The sequence below is a fragment of the Scyliorhinus torazame genome, chromosome 10 (assembly GCF_047496885.1).
Source record: "Scyliorhinus torazame isolate Kashiwa2021f chromosome 10, sScyTor2.1, whole genome shotgun sequence".
NCBI lineage: Eukaryota > Metazoa > Chordata > Chondrichthyes > Carcharhiniformes > Scyliorhinidae > Scyliorhinus > Scyliorhinus torazame.
Genome location: NC_092716.1, coordinates 264,255,758 through 264,278,104, shown reverse-complemented (window position 1 = coordinate 264,278,104; position 22,347 = coordinate 264,255,758). Strand labels below are relative to the sequence as shown.

At 44.9% G+C, this 22,347-nt stretch overlaps 2 protein-coding genes across 5 annotated transcripts in view; one reads left to right on the top strand and one right to left on the bottom strand.

Annotated features, from left to right (window-relative positions):
• LOC140384765 (uncharacterized) overlaps nucleotides 1-22,347 on the top strand; it is a 95,908-nt gene that overhangs the window by 32,514 nt on the left and 41,047 nt on the right. The gene's annotated exons all lie outside the window — the stretch shown is intronic.
• The window catches only part of LOC140384766 (transmembrane protein 263-like), a 458,167-nt gene that overhangs the window by 433,728 nt on the left and 2,092 nt on the right, over nucleotides 1-22,347 (bottom strand). For 2 of the 4 annotated variants that reach the window (XM_072466765.1, XM_072466767.1), the window contains exon 2: nucleotides 20,125-20,324. The exons of 1 other annotated variant lie outside the window; for it this stretch is intronic. In XM_072466765.1, coding sequence (XP_072322866.1) covers nucleotides 20,125-20,220 — 96 coding nt within the window. In that variant the 5' untranslated portion in view covers nucleotides 20,221-20,324. Of the gene's footprint in view, nucleotides 1-20,124; nucleotides 20,325-20,427; nucleotides 20,532-22,347 lie in introns of all 4 variants that reach the window. One more of the 4 variants, XM_072466766.1, reaches the window with a different exon arrangement.

The window sequence follows — 22,347 nt, the reverse complement described above, 5'->3', positions numbered from 1 at the left end:
ATAATCTATGACACTTGGTGACTTTTCTGGGCACTGGGTTGTTTCTCACTGGTTTAGCCCACACTTTTTAGCTCTGTGGAGCTGAACTCAAGAGATCAAGGCACCATTTTGAACGGGTGCTCCGATCTCTAAGTGAGCTTGTGGGTCCCCCACACCCATGGGCACAACCCCACACAGCCACTCCCCCCGCCCCCCCCCCTCCTGCCAGCCCAAGTGAGGACACCCTGCTATAGGGTCCCTGGGTACCCCTGCCTCTTCAGGGCCTAACACCCCCCCCCCATAGCCCCTCTCCAGGATCCCCTTGCGTCACACACCCCCAACCTCCAAGAGGCCTCATCGTACCTGCCCTGCAGCCCCCCACCCTTCATAACCACCCTCCATTCATCGGCATGGCATGCCTTGGGCCCTGCCACCCAGGTCATGTTGCTCTCTCGCTCGAGCACAACATGGCCAGTAGATCGCGCTGATAGATTTGCTTTTCAGAGTTGCAGGGAATTTCAGTTTTGATTCTGGCAGCACAGAGTTAAGACTCTAACTTTCTCCAGAAAAGCTGCTGCGAGTGCTTTACTGCTATCTCTCTCCAGAAAGCCTATGAGTGCCTTATATCTGAAACCAAAGACCCAGGATCTGTTTCCCCTCTCCAGAGGAGCTGGGAGTACTGCATTTCTAAACTACAGAGAACCTGAATGAATGAATCTACAAAGTCGACCATTACAGGCTGCAAACAAAGACTTTAACTTCCCAGCTTGCTGTGAAGGAAGATGTGCTAAAAACTCTGAATCAAAGACGCTTTCTCCTTTTACTTATGATTTTTACCCTCTCCACCTCTGTGTTTTTCTGTCTTCTGTGTGTGTGTGTGTGTAGCGGGTGAGGCCAAGTTAAAATGGGGATAACTACCCCAAGATCCATCAGCTCCTGAGCTTCCCAGTGCCCTGTCTTTCATTACATGCTCCCTTGTTCAGTTTCTTCTTCCAAAGTGCATCACCTTTATCAGGGTTAAATACCATCTGCTGCTGCTCTGCCCATCTGACCAACCAATCTGCATCTTTGTGTAACCTGTGACCCCTCTCCTTCACAGTTAACAATCCTACCAATCTGGTGTCGTCTGCAAACTTCCTCAGGGGCTTTTCACAGTAACTCCATTATAGTGTTAATGTAAGCCTTCTTGTGACAATAAAGATTATCATTCTCCCCACATTCTCATCTATATCATTTATATCTATATATTTATATCTATATCACGACGTGAACACAGTCCAGCAAAACGGCGTCCCACCCATTGACTCTGTCTACACCTCCCGTTGCCTTGGGAAAGCGGGCAGCATAACAAAGACCCCTATCACCCGGGTTATTCTCTCTTCCAACCTCTTCTATTGGATACAAGTGTCCGAGAATACACACTAACAGATTCAAAAACGGTTTCTTCACTGTTACCAGACTCCTGAATGACTGTCTTATGGACTGACCTGATTGCTCCGCACATCTTCTCTGCTCAGCAGTACTACACTCCGTGTGCTTCACCCGATGCCTGTGTCTATGTATTTACATTGTGTAATTATGTATGTCCTATGTTTTTTCATGTATGGAATGATCGGTCTGGAATATACGCAGAATACATTTCATTGTACTTCGGTACACGTAACAATAAATCCAAATCCATCTCTCACAAATAATAAGGGGCCCAGTACTGATCTGTGTGGTCTGCCGCTGGGCACTGGCCTCCAGTAACTCAAACAGCTTATCATAGAATTTACAGCGCAGAAGGAGGCCATTCAGCCCATCGAGTCTGCACCGGCTCTTGGAAAGAGCATCCTACCCAAGGTCAACACCTCCACCCTATCCCCATAACCCAGTAACCCCACCCAACACGAAGGGCAATTTTGGACACTAAGGGCAATTTATCATGGCCAATCCACCTAACCTCCACCATCACCTTTGTGTCCTGTTACTAAGCCAGTTTTGAATCCATCTTGAGACCTTTCCTCTAAGTCCATGCGCTTCAAACGGCTCGATCAGCCTCCCATTATGGGTGGAACCTTGTCAAAGGCTTTGCTAAAATCCATATAAATTACATCAACTGTGCTTCCTTCATCCACACACTTCGGTCACTTTTTCAAAAAATTCTCTTTCAAATTTGTCAGGCATGACTTCCCTCTGACAAAGCCTTTTTTAAATTTAGTGTAGCCAATTATTTTTTTCCAATTAAGGGGCAATTTAACATAACTAATCCACCTACCCTGCACGTGGTTTTGGGTTGTGGGGGTGAGACCCAGACAGACACGGGGAGAATGGTCAGTGATCCGGGGCCGGGTTCGAACCCGGGTCCTCTGCGCCGTGATGCAGCAGTGCTACCCACTGTGCCACCCCGACAAAGCCACCACCTCCAGTCCTCTGGCACTTCCCCCGTGGCAAGCGAGGAATTAAAAACTTGCGCCAGAGCCCCTGCAATTTCCTGCCTCGTCTCCCACAGCAGCCTGGGATGCAATTTATCCGGGCCCGGGGATTTGTCTATTTTTAAGCCTGTCAAAGCCTCCATGACCTCCTCACTTTCTATATCAAACTGCTCAAGGTCCTCATCGGTACAGAATTCAGGAAATGGGACTCTATCCTCCATCTCCTCCTCGGATACCTACAGTTGCTCTCCATTTAAGTAATGCTCTTCTCTTTTTTTATTATTCCAGCCAAAATGAATTTAATTTATGTAAACAGTCCAACTCGGGAAGGGGCCATATTGGACCTGGTATTGGGGAAGATCCCGGCCAGGTGGTTGAAGTTTCAGTCGGTGATTACTTTGGGAACAGCGATCACAATTCCGTAAGTTTTAGGATACTCATGGACAAAGACGAGAGTAGTCCTAAAGGAAGAGTGCTAAATTGGGGAAAGGCCAAGTATAACAAAATTTGGCAGGAGCTAGGGAATGTGGATTGGGAGCAGCTGTTTAAGGGTAAATCCACATTTGAAATGTGGGAGTCTTTTAAGGAAAGTGATTAGAGTGCAGGACAGACATGTCCCTGTGAAAATGAGGGATCGAAATGGCAAGATTAGGGAATCATGGATGACGGGTGGAATTGTGAGACTAGCTAAGATGAAAAAGGAAGCATGCATAAGATCTAGGTGACTTAAAACTGATGAAGCTTTGGAGGAATATCGGGAAAGTAGGACAAGTCTCAAACATGCAATAAAGAGGGCTAAAAAGGGTCATGAAATATCTTTGGCTAACAGGGTTTAGGAAAATCCCAAAGCCTTTTATTCGTATATAAGGAGCAAGAGCGTAACTAGAGAAAGGATTGGCCCACTCAAAGACAAAAGAGGGAATTTATGCATGGAGTCAGAGGAAATGGGTGAGATTCTTAATGAGTACTTTGCATCGGTATTCACCAAGGAGAGGGACATGATGGATGTTGAGGCTAGGGATGGATGTTTAAATACTCTTGGTCAAGTCGGCATAAGGAAGGGGGAAGCTTTGGGTATTCTAAAAGGCATTAAGGTGGACAAGTCCCCAGGTCCGGCTGGAATCTATCCCAGGTTACTGAGGGAAGAGAGGGACAAAATAGCTGGGGCCTTAACAGATATCTTTGCAGCATCCTTGAGCACTGGTGAGGTCCCGGAGGGCTGGAGAATTGCTAATGTTGTCCCTTTGTTTAAGAAGGGTAGCAGGGATAATCCAGGGAATTATAGATCTGTGAGCATGACGCCAGTGGTAGGCAAACTGTTGGAGAAGATACTGAGGGATAGGATCTATTCACATTTGGAAGAAAATAGACTTATCAGTGATAGGTAGCATGGTTTTGTGCAGGGAAGGTCATGTCTTACAAACCTAATAGAATTCTTTGAGGAAGTGACAAAGTTAATTGATGAGGGAAGGGCTGTAGATTTCATATACATGGACTTCAGTAAGGCATTTGATAAAGTTTCCCATGGCAGGTTGATGGAAAAAGTGAAGTTGTATGGGGTTCAGGGTGTACTGGCTAGATGGATAAAGAACTGGCTGGGCAACAGGAGACAGAGAGTAGTGGTGGAAGGGAGTGTCTCAAAATGGAGAAAGGTGATTAGTGGTGTTCCACAGGGATCCGTGCTCCGACCAGTGTTGTTTGTGAAATACATAAATGATCTGGACGACGGTATAAGTGGTCTGATTAGCAAGTTTGCAGATGATACCAAGATTGGTGGAGTTGCAGATAGCGAGGAGGACTGTCAGAGAATACAGCAAAATATAGATAGATTGGAAAGTTGGGCAGAAGAATGGCAGATGGAGTTCAATCCAGGCAAATGCGAGGTGATGCATTTTGGAAGATTGATTTCAAGAGCGGACTATACAATCAATGGAAGAGTCCTGGGGAAAATTGATGTACAGAGAGATCTGGGAGTTCAGGTCCATTGTACCCTGAAGGTGGCAACGCAGGGCGATAAGCGTGGTCACAAAGGCATACAGCATGCTTGCCTTCATCGGACGGAGTATTGAGTACAAGAGTCGGCAGGTCATGTTACAGTTGGATAGGACTTTGGTTAGGCCACATTTGGAATACTGCGTGCAGTTCTGGTCATCACATTACCAGAAGGATGTGGATGCTTTAGAGGGTGCAGAGGAGGTTCACCAGGATGTTGCCTGCTATGGAGGGTGCTAGCTAGTAAGAAAGGTTGAGTAGGTTAGGATTGTTTTCATTGGAAAGACAGAGGTTGAGGGGGGACCTGATTGAGGTCTACAAAATTATGAGAGGTATGGACAGGGTGGTTAGTAACAAGCTTTTTCCAAGAGTGGGGGTGTCAATTACAAGGGTCACGATTTCAAGGTGAGAGGGGGAAGGTTTAAGGGAGATGTGCGTGGAAAGTTTTTTTACGCAGAGGGTGGTGGGTGCCTGGAATGCTTTGCCAACGCAGGTGGTAGAGGCGGGCACGATAGCATCATTTAAGATGCATCTAGACAGATATATGAACAGGCAGGGAACAGAGGGAAGTAGATCCTTGGAAAATAGAAGACAGGTTTAGATAAAGGATCTGGATCAGCGCAGGCTGGGAGGGACTGTTCCTGTGCTTTAATTGACTTTGTTCTTTGTTCACATTTTCCCACATTATACTTCACCTACCAGATTATTGCCCACTCACTCAACCTATCTGCAAACTCGGGCTTCTTCATAACATACTACAATTGTGTCGTCTGCAAACTTAGCTACCATGCATCTGCTCCCCTCATTGGTGCAAATTGTGAAAGGTTGAGGCCCCAGCAGAGACCCGTGTATGATCCACTCGTCACATCCTGCCAATCAAAGAGCCACTTATGCACACTCTTTCAGCCGGTCAGCCAATCTTCAGTCCATGCTTATGTTACACACCCTGCACCATGAGTTTCTAGATTTTGCAATAGCCTTTGATGGAGCACCTTATCAAATGCTTTCTGGAAATCAGAGCACAGTACGTGTCCAGGTTCCCCTCTATTCACAGCATATGTTCAAAGAACTCAATTAGTTAAACACTATAGCCTTTTCATGAAACCATGCTGATTCTTTCCAATTAACTTGAGCTTCTCCAACTCCCCAGCTACAACCTCTTTAATAACTGACTTTCACACTTTGCGCATGACAGATGTCAAGCTAACTGTCACGATCTGCTGGGCTAGTGCGGTGTCAGTTCCAGCCCCACTTGACCCGAAGTCGCAACACAATTGAAAGTAATAAATAATTCTTCGAACAACACCCAAAGTCTTCGGCCCTTAGCTGCCCAAGAACACAGTCACCAGGTTTGTAAAGTTAATAAAAATAATTAATTTACTAATCACAATTAAATATGCAACAAATACAACAGGTTAACAATTATCTAATTCCTAATCTCCGCTGTAGCCATCTGGGATGGCCACGTCCAGATTACAAAATGGACACTTGCAAAGACTGTAGGGAAAATTGGACAATGCTAAGAAACAAGCAGGTGCAAGCTCTGTCTGTTGATTAGAACCTTAAACGGTCAGACAGGACAGAAACTACCAAACGATCTACATACTAATGAGCCATCACCGGGGACAAAAGGGAAACATTTAGATACACAATGTTAGGACAGACTCCCCGGCGCCAGAAGAAGCCAAGACAAAGCAGACTGACAGTCACCAGGACACGCCCAGCGATCAGGGAACCACCCCTCTACTGGAAGAAAATCGATACCGATGATTGGGAAAGACCCAATTAGTGAGGCCAAGTTCAAGGCCCGCCCAAAAGGGCTTAAAGCCCTTTTCAGCATAAGAGGTATCACCCAAGGGAGAATCTTCCTCCTTTGGCTTTGGCTCTCAGTGAAGAGAGAGACCAGCCGAGCAGCTACAGCAGACCAAGTAAGTTCCAAGTCAACGCACGCTACGAGATAGACGCTCCTAGTTGCTACCCTGTAAAGATCTCAACCCAGCAGCCTCAGAACCGAGCAACGGCCATTGTTCCTCTGACTGAGTGGGCGCTCAAAGCTAAGTATAGGCTTTAGTAATCGTGGTAGTTTAGTTTGTAGAGTTTATGCATGAGTAGATTTGACGGTGTGTAAATAATGAGCATTGCTTTTGAACTTACTAACTGGTGTATCGAGTCATTGATCAGTATTCGGTTCTGAGCCTTGTGGTGGTGTCGAAAGATATCTGGCGACTCTTGAGCAAACATAATTAAATAGAGCCAAATTAAGAACCAACCAAAAGTTAGCAACACCTCCCCCCTCCCTTACACACACAAGATAAACAAACAGACAGAGCGGAAAAGAGGGGTGTAAAAATAATAATGAAAATAAAAAGATATGTCTTTGTTTCAGATGGTTGTTTCTAGCACACCTTTCTTCAGTCGAGGCTTCCAGTTTGAGGTTTCTGATTCCAGTCTGTAATGGTTTTCACTGTAGATTCATTGAGGTGAAGTTTCAGATTTACAGCAGCTGTACAGATTTTCTGGAGAAAAACAAAAGAGAAAGAGAGAGCAGGTCCTTTCCTCCGAGTGTCCAGGGCTCTAAATGCCATTCCTTGGTTCTCTGAAAAAAGTCATCCCATTCAGGCAGGATCCTATCACCACCTGTTACCAGGCAGAATACAGCCTTTTAACCAATTCATTGGCCACCAGCCAACCAATCGAACGGAGTCCCACCGATCTCTCAGGTGCAGAAAGGTTTGAGTTCTGCTGTCTGGAAATTAGCAGTGTTCTCTTTTGTAACTTTGGAGTTTCTCACTTCCCCTGCTCGACTTGTCAATGAAGCATTCATGGATCAAAATAATAACAGCGAAAATAAAAGGGACAAAAGGGAATTGACAGGAAGGGCCTTGACATATATGGACTATAATTTGCTGCCTCCCTCCCTTAATAAAGAGTTATAATTGCTACTTTTCCAGTCTGATGGAACCTCGTCAGAATTTAACAAATTTTGGAAATTTAACATCAATGTATCCATGATTTCATTAAATTTAAATAATTTAAATAACGTTTATTGTCACAAGTAGGCTTACATTAACACTGCAATGAAGTTACTGTGAAAAGCCCCTAGTCGCCATATTCCAGCACCTATTCAAGGACACAAGAGGAATAATTCAGAATTCTCAGCTGGTACGGGAATTGAACCCACGCTGCTCGCCTTGTTCTGCATCACAAACCAGCTGTCTAGCCCACTGAGCTAAACCAGCAACCTCTTTTAAGATCCAAGGATGAAGTCCATCTGGTTCTGGAGACTTAGCAGCCACAGCTCCATCAGTTTGCTCAGTACAGCTTCCCCTGTGATTGGAATTTCACCAGGTCCCCCTCTCCTTTCCATCGCCTAATTTACAGCTATGACTGGAATGTATCTTATTTCCTTAGATTTAATTTGCCATTTCCATATTATTTACTTTTAACTCCCCATTCTCATTTTCCAGAGGACCAACACTCATTCTACTTATCCTTTTCCTGTTTAAATACCTGTAGAAACACTTGCTCTCTATTTTTATATTCCTAGCTAGATTCATCTCATTTCTTTCCCTTGATGAGCTGTGTCATTCTCTGCAATTCTTTAAATTCTGACCAATCATCTGACTTGCCACTCATCTTTGCACAATGATATGCTTTTCCTTAAGTTTGATACTTTTCTTAACTTCTTTAGTTAACTCTGGATGATGGTTCCTCCATTTAGAATGTTTTTTATGATAGGAATATACTTATCCTGAGTATTCAGAAATATCCCCTTAAATGTCTGGCACGGCATCTTTATTGATATATCTTCTAGCCTAGTATCCCAGTTCACTTCACAAAGCTCAGCTTTCATGCCTACATAGTTGCCTTTATTTAAGTTTAAAATACTAGTCTTAGACCTACTCTTCTCCCTTTCAAACTGGATGTAAAATCTCTTCACATTGTGGTCTCTGCTATTTAGGGGTGCCTTTACTCTGAGGTTATTAATTAATCCTGTCACATTACACAATACTAATTCTAAAACAATCTGTTCTCTGGTTGGTTCCAGAATGTGTTGTTCTAAGAAACTATGTCAAAAGCATTCAAAGAACTCATCTAGGCTACTACTGCCAATCTGATTTTTCCAGTTGAGATGTAGATTAACGTTATCTGTGATTATTGCCGTCCCTTTATCACAAGCACCCAATATTTCTTGTACATTTTACTGTTAGGGGGCATGCAGTTTACTCCCACTAGTGACTCCTTTTCCCTACTATGCCTCATCTCACCCAAATTGATTCCGTATCCTGATCTCCTGTACAAATGCCATTCTTGAATAATGCTACCCCTCCATCTTTCCCAACTTGCTAGTTTTCTTGAATGTCACGTACTTCTCAATATTCAGGACCCAATCCTCATCCTCCTGCAGTCAGGTCTCTGTAATTACTATCAGACCAGATTTACTTCAATATGATACCTTTATGTTTGAAAATATGTACTTGAATATTGTCGGTCTTGTTCTTTCTTGGGAAGGTTTAAAAAAAGTTTTGAAGATAAAAGATACAACAATGGGGCAGTGAGGGAGAAGTGCTGAGCAATAGGTGAAATGTTCTCAGTACTAGCCTTCGGAACTTCAAGGAATCCATGGTGCCTTTAATTCAAACAAGCAGATTCCAGAAGGCTGTGCTGATTTAGACTGACACCAGTGATGACTCACTTTGACTGATTTGGATGGCGGCCTATGAACTGGCTTGAAGTGCTGTGCTTTTCCCAACCAGTGGTGATTGGTCCTGATCTCACGGAGGGTTTTTCAGAGACAAGGCTGGGTTTCTAGTTTCATGTTTGATTCTGAAGCCTGGATGGAGGAGCTCTAACTCCCTCTCTCAAAGATCTGATTAATTCTCTCCAGAAAGTCAGTGTAAGAGATCTCTCTCTCTATTGTTCCAAAAAAAGGGGTGTGAAACAGAGCCCAGAATCTGATATCTCTCTGCAGAACCGGCTGAGCAAGCAGAATCCAGCAACTGATAACCCTCTGTCTCCAAAAAAGAGATTGATGTCCAGAATCAGATAACGCTCACTGAGAACAGGCTGTTGTGGGGTCAGAGGGTTCTTCAGAGAAAGCTGTCCGAGTACAGAAGCAGGGATGTGTTGCTGCAATTATACAGGGCCTTGGTGAGGCCACACATAGAATATTGTGTGCAGTTTTGGTCTCGTTTTCGGAGGAAGGATGTTCTTGTTCTCGAGAGAGTGCATCAAAGGTTTACCAGACTGATTCCAGGGATGGCGGGACTGTCATATGAGGAGAGATTGACTAGGTTGGGATTGTTCTCGCTGGAGTTCAGAAGAATGAGAGGGGATCTCATAGAGACTTATACAATTCTAACAGGACTAGACAGGGTAGATGCAGGGAAGATGTTACCAATGATAGGTGTGTCCAGAACCAGGGGTCACAGCCTGAGGATTCAGGGTAACTAATTTCAGACAGAGATAAGGAGACATTTCTTCACACAAAGAGTGGTGAGCCTGTGGAATTCATTCCCACAGGAAGTAGTTGATGCTAAACCTTTGAATATATTCAAGAGGCGGCTGGATATAGCACTTGGGGAGAATGGGATCAAAGGCTATGGGGAGAAAGCAGGATCAGGCTATTGAGTTGGATGATCAACCATGATCGTGATGAATGGCAGAGCAGACTCGAAGGGCCAAAAGGCCTCCTCCTGCATCTTCTATGTATCTGTGTATGTATACCACTGAGCTGCACAGAAGGGGCAGCACTATAACAATGTGGATAGCACAACTGCTTCACAGCTCCAGGGTCCCAGGTTCGATTCCGGCTTGGGACACTGTCTGTGCGGAGTCTGCACATCCTCCCCGTGTGCGCGTGGGTTTCCTCCGGGTGTTCCGGTTTCCTCCCACAGTCCAAAGATGTGCAGGTTAGGTGGATTGGCCATGATAAATTGCCCTTAGTGTCCAAAATTGCCCTTAGTGTTGGGTGGGGTTGGGTGAGGTTACTGGGTTATGGGGATAGGGTGGAGGTGTTGACCTTGGGTAGGGTGCTCCTTCCAAGAGCCGGTGCAGACTCGATGGGCCGAATGGCCTCCTTCTGCACTGTAAATTCTATGTATAAAAAAAAAGATTACATGTAGACCAGAGACTTTAAACCACGCTCGTACTGTGAAGAGGGTGCACTGAAGAACTCATCAGCTGAAGCAAGGGCTTTTCTCTTTTGACCTTAATCCTCATTATATTTTCACCCTTTTCCTTCTCCTTTGTGTTTTTCTCTCTCGTGTTATATAGGTACAGGGTAGGGCAGTTAAAGGACATTTAACCAACTGTTTACATATTTGTTCTACTTATAAATCAACAATATCGTAGAGAAATTACAGCACAGGAGGCCATTTGGTCCATTTTGTTCATGCTAGCCCGAGGACACCCAGGTGCACTTTCTCATCCCACCTTCCTGTATCCGATCCATAGCCCTGTAGCTGACAGCACTGAAGGTGCAGATCCAGGTATGTTTTAAAAGAGTTTAGGGTCTCTGCCTCCACCACCACCTTAGGCAGTTTATTCCAGACTCTCACTACCCCCTGCATAAAAAAGTTCTTCCTCACGTACCCGTTACACCTTCGGCCTCTTGAATCTATGTCCCCTGGTTTTAGAATTCTCCACCAAGAGAAACATTTTTATCTGGTCTACCCTCTCCCCCTCATAATTTTGTACACCTCAATTAAGTCACCCCTCAGCCTTCGTTGCTCCAAGGAAAATAACCCAACCTATCCAATCTCTCGTCATAACAACACTTTTCTAGCCCTGGTAACATTCCTGTAATGGGCAGCACGGTAGAACATGGGTGGCACAGTGGTTAACACTGTTACTTCACAGCGCCAGGGTCCCAGGATCGATTCCCGGCTTGGGTCACTGTCTGTGCAGAGTCTGCATGTTCTCCGTGTCTGCGTGGGTTTCTTCCGGGTGCTCCGGTTTCCTCCCACAAGTTCCAAAAGACATGCTGTGCTATTAGGCAATTTGGACATTCTGAACTCCCTCTGTGTACCGAACAGCCGCCAGAATGTGGCGACTAGGGACTTTTCACAGTAACTTCATTGCACTGTTAATGTAAGTCTACTTGTGACAATAAAGATTAATAAACCTCCTCTGCACTCACAATTCCAGAGCAATTATGTTCTTCCTGTAATGTGACCAAAACGGCACATAATACTCCAGTTGTGGCCTCACCAGTGTTTTATACAATTCCTTACTTTTATATTCTATACCTCAGTCAATGAAGGAGAGCTTTCCATAGGCTTTTTAACACACTTGTCTCCTTAAACTGTGTACCTATACACCAAGGTCTCTCACTTTATCTACCCCTCTTAGTAAATTCCCATTTATTGTGTACTCCCTACCACTGTTTGACCTCCCCAAATGTTAAATTCCATCTGCCACTTTATCGCCCACTCTACCAATCCATCTATATCGTTTTGAAGTAATTGCGTTTAAATTTACAAACCTGGCGGCAGTAATTATTGGGCAGCCAAGGACCAAAGATTTCAGGTATTTTTATACAAATTATTGGTTAATTCACTTGTGTTGTGACTCCGGGGCATGTAGGTCTAAAATCAGCCGCGCACTTGCCCAGGTAACAAAGTTTACTCATTACTGCACAACATCAGGTTGCTGCTTCACGTTCGAAAAACTGTTTTCGGGGGGTGGATTATTACGTGATGAGAGTGCGGGACCGGCTGTGTTTTCATCAGCTCTGGCGTTACTCACCTTTAATCCTTATTTTTTAATCCGGGTGCCACAACCCATAAATATTTGTTCCTGGTGCATAAATCCTCTGCTATCTTCCTAGAAGATTCTGGCCAGATTTTGCCAATGGGGATTCGTGTTAAAAAATCCTTAATTATGGAGGCGATCAGAGGCTCCAGGGTGGGGCCCACCTTGCAGTGGACGATGGTTGTGGTTCCTTGGCACAGGCTGTTGGTGTTCACATTGATGAATAGCGAGATATCTTTAAGAGAATGGTTAAAGTAGTGAAAAGAATCGACGGTGGGGGCTCGCCTTCTGTCCTTGGAAATCCTGTTGCACGTATGTCAAATAGACTGGTCACCTTGGGGACATGGGGCTAGGCAGTGATTGTTCATGCACCTGGTCTGGAATAATAATAATAATAAAAATCACTTGTCACAAGCAGGCTTCAATGAAGTTACTGTGAAAAGCCCCGAGTCGCCACATTCCGGCGCCTGTTCGGGGAGGCCAGTACGGGAATTGAACCTGCACTGCTGGCCTTGTTCTGCATTACAAGCCAGCTGTTTAGCCCACTAAGCGAAACCAGCCCCTGGGAAGGGAGCTGGGGCCGAATTCCCCTCAGAGTTTGAGAGTTGGCTGCTATGCTTTCACAATCTTGATTTGAAGGCTGGGAATTGAGTTTGATAAGAGCACTCCGTCTCTGGTTTTTGAGGCCTAGAGTCCGTCGGAGATCTGGTTTAGAGTTGTCTTGTCCTTGATGAAATGAATGAAATGAAAATCGCTTATTGTTACAAGTAGGCTTCAAATGAAGTTACTGTGAAAAGCCCCTAGTCGCCACATTCCGGCGCCTGTTCGGGGAGGCTGGTCCGGGAATCGAACCGTGCTGCTGGCCTGCCTTGGTCTGCTTTCAAAGCCAGCGATTTAGCCCTATGCTAAACAGCCCCAGTGTTCGGCAAGAAAGGTTGGAAGCAGTTAAACGCGGTGGGTTACGCTTCTTGCTGGGGCATAAGGTTTCTTGCTGCCTAGGCTTCAAGGTGACGACATGGCAGGGGTGCAGGGGCTTCGACAGAACTCTGGAGAGATCATGAATGCTGCTCGGAAATCCTGTGATGGCTTTGACCGTTCCAAGCTCCTTGGCTAGTGATATTATTCCGCAGTTCATAAATAACCCTGATATTTATCCCCTTATGAATATGCCGGCAGCACAGTAGCATTTAGGGTAGCACGGTAGCATAGTGGTTAGCACAATTGCTTCACAGCTCCAGGGTCCCAGGTTCGATTCCCGGCTGGGTCACTGTCTGTGCGGAGTCTGCAAGTTCTCCCCGTGTCTGCGTGGGTTTCCTCCGGGTGCTCCGGTTTCCTCCCACATTCCAAAGATGTGCAGGTTAGGTGGATTGGCTATGCTAAATTGCCCTTCGTGTCCAAAAAAGGTTAAGTGGGGGTTGGGTTGCTGGGTTACGGGGATAGGGTAGATATGTGAGCTCGAGTAGGGTGCTCTTTGTAAGGGCCGGTGCAGACTCAATGGGCCGAATTGCCTCCTTCTGCGCTGTAAATTCTATGCCGCGGATTTTATGTTATTGTCATTTTTCCTGACAAGGCTGTACATATATGAGCACAGAGGTGGTTGCCGCCTCTTGCTGAGTTGATAGTGTGACATGTGGCTTGTGCAGTATGTACCTAGTTTTTTTAATGTGCTGTAATCCTTAGTTTACAGAGAGGGAGCACATTTTAGGTACCCTTCACCTTGTTTATAGAGATGAGGAGTAGGGCCGTGCCAGGATGGTGGGTAGATGGTTTGATGTGGTGGTGGTTGGTATTGCCATGTAAATCCTCATTGTGGATGAGAAAAGCGCCCAGTTAGATCAATTGGTGTCAAGTTTCTCTTTTGTATTTTTGTCATTTTGAGATTGTGGAATCCTTGCCAATGAAGGTCAGGACAAATTATGTATCCTCGAGAGGACATGGTTCTTGATGTTTCTTCTTTGTGGTTGGCAGCTCTGCCGTTGTTGGAGTAGGGAATGTGTATAGCGCCTATTTCAGTGTGGTTGGTTAATCCTTGATTCTTCCGTGGATTAGTCTTCAATATGCACTTGGCTGTGTGGGTAGTGGCAGTGGTCGCTTGATTTGAGTAGGTTAGGACAGGAGGAATTGTGTTTACGTGGATCAAGTGTAGGTGTGTTGTGTGGTGCAGTCGGTTACCCTTCCCAAAGTTGTCCCCTTATGGTGTTTCCTGCTCTTCTCTCTGTTGTCGAGGTAGGGTTCTACTGGGGAGGTCGACCCTGCGGACTGCAGGGTCTGAGTGAGAGTCGGAGTACTGTGAATCAGTGCTGTCGGAGTCTTTCTTCAGTTCAAAGGTAGGCTGGGTGGGTGAGTTAGGTGCCCTCCTGCGAGTGACCTTTTATAAAGACTTCCAGCTTGCCCTGGAGTGCCTGGGCTTTCCTGGGGAGGCAGAATCCGGTTTCTGGCGAGTCTACGCTGTTCTGCCTCTGGATCACTACACTGTCTGGCATTCTTTGGCTCATCCTGGTGTTCCTCTCTTTTGAGGTTTTGTTTCCTTACTTCGGCAAGGAGGGTGCTGATGCAGGCCCCGCTTTGGGATAGTGTGTTTCAGGGAGCTTCCCTCATCATGTGTGGTGGATGGGAAGGTAATCCTCCCAAGATGCACAGTTGGTGGGTGTCTTGACAATTCTTCTCTCTGTTGGTGGAGTTTCCTCAGTGGAGGATGGTGTAGATCTTCCAGTGTCGATGGGCTGGAATGGTGTCTCTGATGTGGCGAGAGAGGAGCGAGCTCGTGTAGCGAGTTCGGCATGGTATGGGTATCCTTAGTTTACTGGCTCCTGTGTGAGAGTGTAAAATGCCAAGGCATGTCTTGTATTGAGGGCAGTATCCTGTTGCTCCCATTTGCGTGGTGTGTTCTTTCTTGGCCTGGATGTCTTTGGGCGCATGAAGGTGGGGGGCGTGCACCATGGGACCATGTGCTTATGGCTATATCCAGGTATCCGGAGATCGTCTGCTCTTGGTAGTACCTTTTTATCCTATCATTGTCAGTGTTGGAAGACACCAACCGCAATGATTGTAATCTGAACCCGGTCAGCATAAACGTGTGGGATGATGATCGCTCAGTGTTGGATTTGGGGGATTTGCTGTGGTTTGTGGTTATATGTAAAATATCCTCTCAGAACTGATGTCTTTTTTCTGCCGTTTTTTTCTTTGTTATTTTGGGGTTAAAGAATCGTTGACTGGCTCTTGCAAATGTACAGACAGGTCTTATATCCGAGAGAAGGTCCCAAGTGTTATGACTGGGATTGGGGAGATAGGTTTTGGTGGGTGCCTGAACATATCATGAAGATCTTATCCTATACTTTCATTGGCTGTACGAACATTCGCTGCATGTGAAGGTGTTTTCATGGCCCTATCCTCCTCTCCCTCATTCTCTAGTTTATCTGTTGGTACATAGAGGCACCAAGTTTAATGATTAAGCTGATCCTGTGTTGCTCTCGTGCCATTTTCTGTATTCACGTAAACTGATGCATTTTTATTGTACATAGAAAATAAAAACACAAGGACGCCAAAACTGCACACAATACACCAGGTGTGGCCTCACCAATGTCCTGTACAATAGTAATACATCTCTACTCCTATACTCAATCCTCTCACTATGAAGGGCAACATACCATTTGTCTTCTATACTGCCTGCTATACCTGTGCACTTTCAGTGACTGATGTACGAGGACACCAAGCTCTCGCTGAGTATCCGCCTCTCTCCATTTATACCCATTTAAATAATAATCTGCCTTCCTATTTTTGCTACCAAAGCGGATAACCTCATTTTTATTCACATTATACTGCATCTGCCATGCGTGTGCCCACTCACTCAGCCTATCCAAATTCCACTGAAGCATCTCTGTATCCTCCTCACAGCTCACCCTCCCACCCAACTTTTTATCATTTGCAAATTTGGAAATACTAAATTTAGTCCACTTGTTCAAATCATTAATATATAATGTGAACAGTTCTCCTAGCAGAGATCCCTGCGTTACCCCACTGGTCACTGCCTGCCAATCAGAAAAAGGTCAATTTATTCCAACTTTTTGCTTCCTGTTTACTAACCAGCTTTCTATCCATCTGCAGACACTACCCGTAATCCCGTGTGCTTTAACTTTACATAGTATTGTACCAATCCTGAGGATTTGTTGCGTTATTCATAAAACTGGTAGAACTCGGAATAAAAATATATATTTTACCACAAATTCAATTATTTTGAGAAATTAGGCAGGATACACAGACATTATCGGCAATACCAGAATCAGCCATGCTTTTGAATCCCTTATAGAATAACAATTTCAAACTGCAAGCATCATGTTGAGGATTGTGCTGGAACTGAACATTGCAGCTATTATTCAAGTCTGAAGCCGTACGTTTAATCTTTAATCCTATTTTTTATTTAAAATCACCTTTCCAAAAAAGCCCAAGAAACCACAAAGCACGCTATATTAAAGTGCACATTTCAAAACAGAAATAAGGACTCCAAATGAGACTGGTAGCAGGAAAATGCCAAATTGCTCAGCTATATGGTAGCAGCAAGCTGAGGACATCAGTTGTAACCCCAGAAATATCTGAGTTATGGGGCAGTATCAAGCTCAACCAGAGTCTCAGCATTTTGCAACCCAAGGCAACTCCTGGAAAGGGGGTGGGGGAGAGGAGATGCAGCCAACCAGGAGTGGGAAGGGAAGGGTGTCTGAAAGGGAAACATAATTTTAAGATGGAGCCAACAGGAGCAGCCCTGATCTTTGGTCAGGCCATACTTAAAACCAGATAATCCTGAATGCACAGGTCCAACACTTGTCATATTTATTTCTAGTTTGAGTCTTTAAACAGACATTAGGTCTCTTACATACATCTTCAAGACAGCACACAAACCCAACATGGCGCCAGACATGTTAGACCATAAGACATAGGAGCAGAATTAGGCCACTCGACGAATCAAGTCTGCTCCACCATTCAACCATGGCTGATATTTTTTTCATCCCCATTCTCCTGCCTTCTCCCCATAACCCCTGATCCCCGCATTAATCAAGAACCACCTGTCTCTGTCTTAAAAACAGTGATTTGGCCTCCACAGCCTTCTGTGGCAACGAGTTCCACAGATTCACCAACCTCTGGCTGAAGAAATTCCTCCCCATCTCGATTTTAAAGGATCGTCCCTTCAGTCTGAGGTTGTGCCCTCGGGTTCTAGTTTTTCCTACAAGTGGAAACATCCTCTCCATGTCCACTCTATCCAGGCCTTGCAGTATCTTGGAAGTTTCAATAAGATTCTCCCCTCATCCTTCTAAACTCCAACGAGTAGACCCAGAGTCCTCAAAGCTCCTCATATTCATTCAAGGGATCATTCTTGTGAACCTCCTCTGGACCATTTTGTTGACAGTCAGGGCACAGGAGTTTGGTTTCCCAAATGCTGGTTTTCTGCTGGAAACTGAGTGTAACAGAGTCAAATTTCACCCCCCCACCCCGGAAATCACACAACTTCCGTCTTCCTGAAGTAGATCAGATTGGGACACACTACTCAAAAATTCAGCACCAGAGCTTTGGGTGAAAAGTATTTTGATTTACTGTCGAATTTCTTTATTTGAACATTACATTGCTAAGAGTGATTTATAAATCAAGGTTAAAGATAAACAATTACAGAATATGAAATTTATAGCAATTTTGTGACATGAGGAACAAGGTTTCAGATGACTCAGTGATACAGACAAATATTGCAACCATGAGATGAACATGATATTGGACGGTTCACATCCTTTGTGTTTTTTCCCTCAAGAGATCCATTGATGTGGGGAATCTTTTCCAGTGGATTACCTGCCACATAGATACATAGAAGATTGGAGCAGGAGGAGGCCTTTTGGCCCTTCGAGCCTGCTCCACTGTTCATCACCACCATGGCTGATCATCCAACTCAATAGCCTAATCCTGCTTTCTCCCCATAGCCTTTGATCCCATTCTCCCCAAGTGCTATATCCAGCCGCCTCTTGAATATATTCAAAGGTTTAGCATCAACTACTTCCTGTGGTAATGAATTCCACAGGCTCACCACTCTTTGTGTGAAGAAATGTCTCCTCATCTCTGTCCGAAATAGTTTACCCTGAATCCTCAGGCTGTGACCCCTGGTGCCAGGTTGTAAGCAGTTTCTGCAGCAGCCCCAAGGCCTGGACAAAGTAAATTTGCAGATGACACTAAAGTCGGTGGAGTTGTGGACAGTGCGGAAGGATGTTACAAGTTAGAGGGACATAGGTAAGCTGCAGCGCTGGGCTGAGAGGTGGCAAATGGAGTTTATTGCAGAAAAGTGTGAGGTGATTCATTTTGGAAGGAATAACAGGAAGACAGAGTACTGGGCTAATGGTAAGATTCTTGGCAGTGTGGATGAGCAGAGAGATCTCGGTGTCCATGTACATAGATCCCTGAAAGTTGCCACCCAGGTTGAGAGGGTTGTTAAGAAGGCGTACGGTGTGTTAGCTTTTATTGGTAGAGGGATTGAGTTTCGGAGCCATGAGGTCAGGTTGCAACTGTACAAAACTCTGGTGCGGCCGCATTTAGAGTATTGCGTGCAATTCTGGTCGGCGCATTATAGGAAGGATGTGGAAGCATTGGAAAGGGTGCAGAGGAGATTTACCAGAATGTTCCCTGGTATGGAAGGAAAATCTTATGAGGAAAGGCTGAGGGACTTGAGACTGTTTTTGTTAGAGAGAAGGTTAAGAGGTGACTTAATTGAGGCATACAAGATGATCAGAGGATTGGATAGGGTGGACAGTGAGAGCCTTTTTCCTCGGGTGGTCTAGCACGAGGGGACATAGCTTTAAATTGAGGGGAGATAGATATAAGACAGATGTCAAAGGTAGGTTCTTTACTCCGAGAGTAGTAAGGGCGTGGAATGCCCTGCCTGCAACAGTAGTGGACTCGCCAACACTAAGAGTATTCAAATGGTCATTGGATAGACATATGGACAATAAGGGAATAGTGTAGATGGGCTTTAGAGCAGTTTCACAGGTCGGCGCAACATCGAGGGCCGGAGGGCCTGTACTACGCTGTAATGTTCTATCTGGAGCATTCTTTCTACACTGTCTAATCCTGTCAGAATGTTTCTATGAGATCCCGTCTCACTCTTCCAAACTCCAATGAACATAATCCGTTTTCAGTATATACAGTTCTACCAGCTTCCTCTTTTGCTGTTGTGGAGAGGAAGTGTGGCAACAACTGGTACTAAATTCCTTCTTCCTCTGATCGAGCCCTTTCATTTTCCAGGGCTGTAATAGTGAGAATGCAAAGAGAAAACACACTTGGTGATCCTGCTGAAGACGGATAAGGTACGTCCCAGATGAGGATGAACTTCACATGGAGTTGTTGCTGCAGGGACAGTTCACGAGATACAAACCTTACGAACACTGTCACCCAACTGGGCTTTAGATTCAGAGCAATAGAGTCGAGGCCAACATTAAAAGCTCAGCACAAAGATTGCACGATCGCCATTGGGTTTTTTTCTGTAACACCGGTGGTGATTATTTTGTCTATTCAATACTCTTTTGTACCTGGTCTAACTGTCTCTCCAGACGCAGCAAATGTCTCTTCAGGCAGGGCTCCCATTGCAATGCAGCTTTGGGGAAAATGTTTATTTTCTTAAATTAGACTCAAAACAATCAGGTGATTGTTTTTCTCTGCAGTTGGAAAGTTGAAGTATAAACACTTTTTCCATTTAACTGAATTCAGAACTTCTATTTGATGCTCTGTGGAGCTATCCGGCTTTCTCCTGTAGAATGGGACCCTTCCCATGTCAACTATCAGAAGCCTCTGTCATCCAGGTTTGCATTCCAAGCAATCATCCACAACTTTCCCATCCAAACTACATTCTTTGCAGAAATACTGTTCCAGAGGTCTCACCAACACCACACTCAGCTGTAATTTTCTTCTCTGGTTTAGCTTTCTGAAAGTTCAAGGTCTAGCCTTGTCTCAAAACACTTACTATGTGATCCAGGAGGGGATTGGGCAAAGGATACGAGAGCAACATCCATTTATTCAGGGAGCAAGCTCCAGAATGACTGAAGTTTGTTAGTGACATATATAGGAAAGGGGACACCAGAGAGTGTGGGTGAGAGCCATTGGGAACAGCAAGGACCTTCCGTAAAGCCAGAGTTTCAGCTCGATATGTTTAAAGCAGTGTTCCTGGAGGGAAGCACAGAGTGACAAAAGATTCAGTATGCATATTCTTTTAAAACGCGGATGGAGTTTTCCATTACAGCAATCGCACGATAGCATTAGAGCATACCTAGCAAAAATCTTACAAATGGTGAGGCAACATTTGAAGTTTAAAGTAAAACCTTTGATCCTGACGTCTGTGAGCAAATTCAACAATTTGCATTTACAATGTATCTGTGAAATAGTAAAGCATTCCATTAAAGGAGAGTAATCAGACAAAAATACTGAGCGTTCAAACAGAACATTAAGAGGGGTGACTAAAAGCTTGGGCAAGGAGATACATTTTAAAGAACATCTTAATAAGAGGAAAAAGTAGCAGAGAAGTTTACAGAATTACAAAGGCCAATGATGGGGGTGCAGGAAGACTGGCGGCACAAGAGGCCATAAAGCAGACTTTCCAGAGTACAGTTGGAAAGACGAAGAGTGCAAGGCCAGAAACGAATGTGAACAAAATGAGAAATTTAAATTCGAGGCATTGGTGGAACAGAGCTAACGTAGGTTGGTGATTACAGATGATGGTAGAACGACGCTTATTGAAAATTATGATACAGCCAAGTACTGGAGGACATACTGAAACCATCAGGTTTGTCTGCTGGAAATGTGATCCACACCAGCTGTACATTATTTAATCTGCCGTTTTGTCCATTGTTTCTGTTGCTGCAGGCATACATACATTTGAAATATATATGAAAAATATGAACATTGTTATCCTTTCAAGTAGCTGACACTGCCTTTTGGACATTAGGACATGGTGTCCCTTGCAGGTTGAGTCCGTAATTAAGAAAGCAAATGCAATGTTGTCATTCATCTCAAGAGGCTTGGAATATAAAAGCAGGGATGTACTTCTGAAGCTTTATAAAGCATTAGTCAGGCCCCATTTAGAATACTGTGAGCAATTTTGGGCCCCACACCTCAGGAAGGACATACTGGCACTGGAGCGGGTCCAGCGGAGATTCACACGGATGATCCCAGGAATGGTAGGTCTAACATACGATGAACGTCTGAGGATCCTGGGATTATATTCATTGGAGTTTAGGAGGTTGAGGGGAGATCTAATAGAAACTTACAAGATAATGAATGGCTTAGATAGGGTGGATGTAGGGAAGTTGTTTCCATTAGCAGGGGAGACTAGGACCCGGGGGCACAGCCTTAGAATAAAAGGGAGTTACTTTAGAACAGAGATGAGGAGAAATTTCTTCAGCCAGAGAGTGGTGGGTCTGTGGAATTCATTGCCACAGAGGGCGGTGGAGGCCGGGACGTTGAGTGTCTTTAAGACAGAAGTTGATAAATTCTTGATTTCTCGAGGAATTAAGGGCTATGGAGAGAGAGCGGGTAAATGGAGTTGAAATCAGCCATGATTGAATAGTGGAGTGGACTCGATGGGCCGAATGGCCTTACTCCGCTCCTATGTCTTATGGTCTTATGGTCCCCAGGGGAAGACCAGCAATTGCAGGGGGTTCAGTAGAGAAATGTCCCTTGTTGCAAATAAAGATGAATTAATTTGCTGATGGTTCAGTATAGTTTCTCGTGCTGGGGTTAAACTGGCTCTTCGCAGTCCGTGTGGAGTGTGTAAAGAGTAGGTGGTTCGGCCGCGCTAAATTGTCCCTTATTTGGAAAAAAATTGGATACTCTGATTTTTTTTTTTAAACCTGCTCTTTAAAACCACAAAAATATCATGAATAAATTGAGTGTTCCATTGAATTTTAAAAGAAGTTGAAGTATTTGTGATACAAGATGACGGGTAAATAAACAGCAGCAAATGTTTGTACAAACAGACTTATCAGATATGAAATAGACAAGACAGCCCCGCACACAGAGATGCTCAACTCTATCCTCGCCCCCCACTCACACCCCGTCTCTCCCCCCTCCCACCGTCTCCCCTCACTCTCCCCCCCCCGCACCGTCTCCCCTCTCCCCCCCCCCCCACCGTCTCCCCTCTCCTCCCCCCCCCCAACCGTCTCCCCTCTCCTCCCCCCCAACCGTCTCCCCT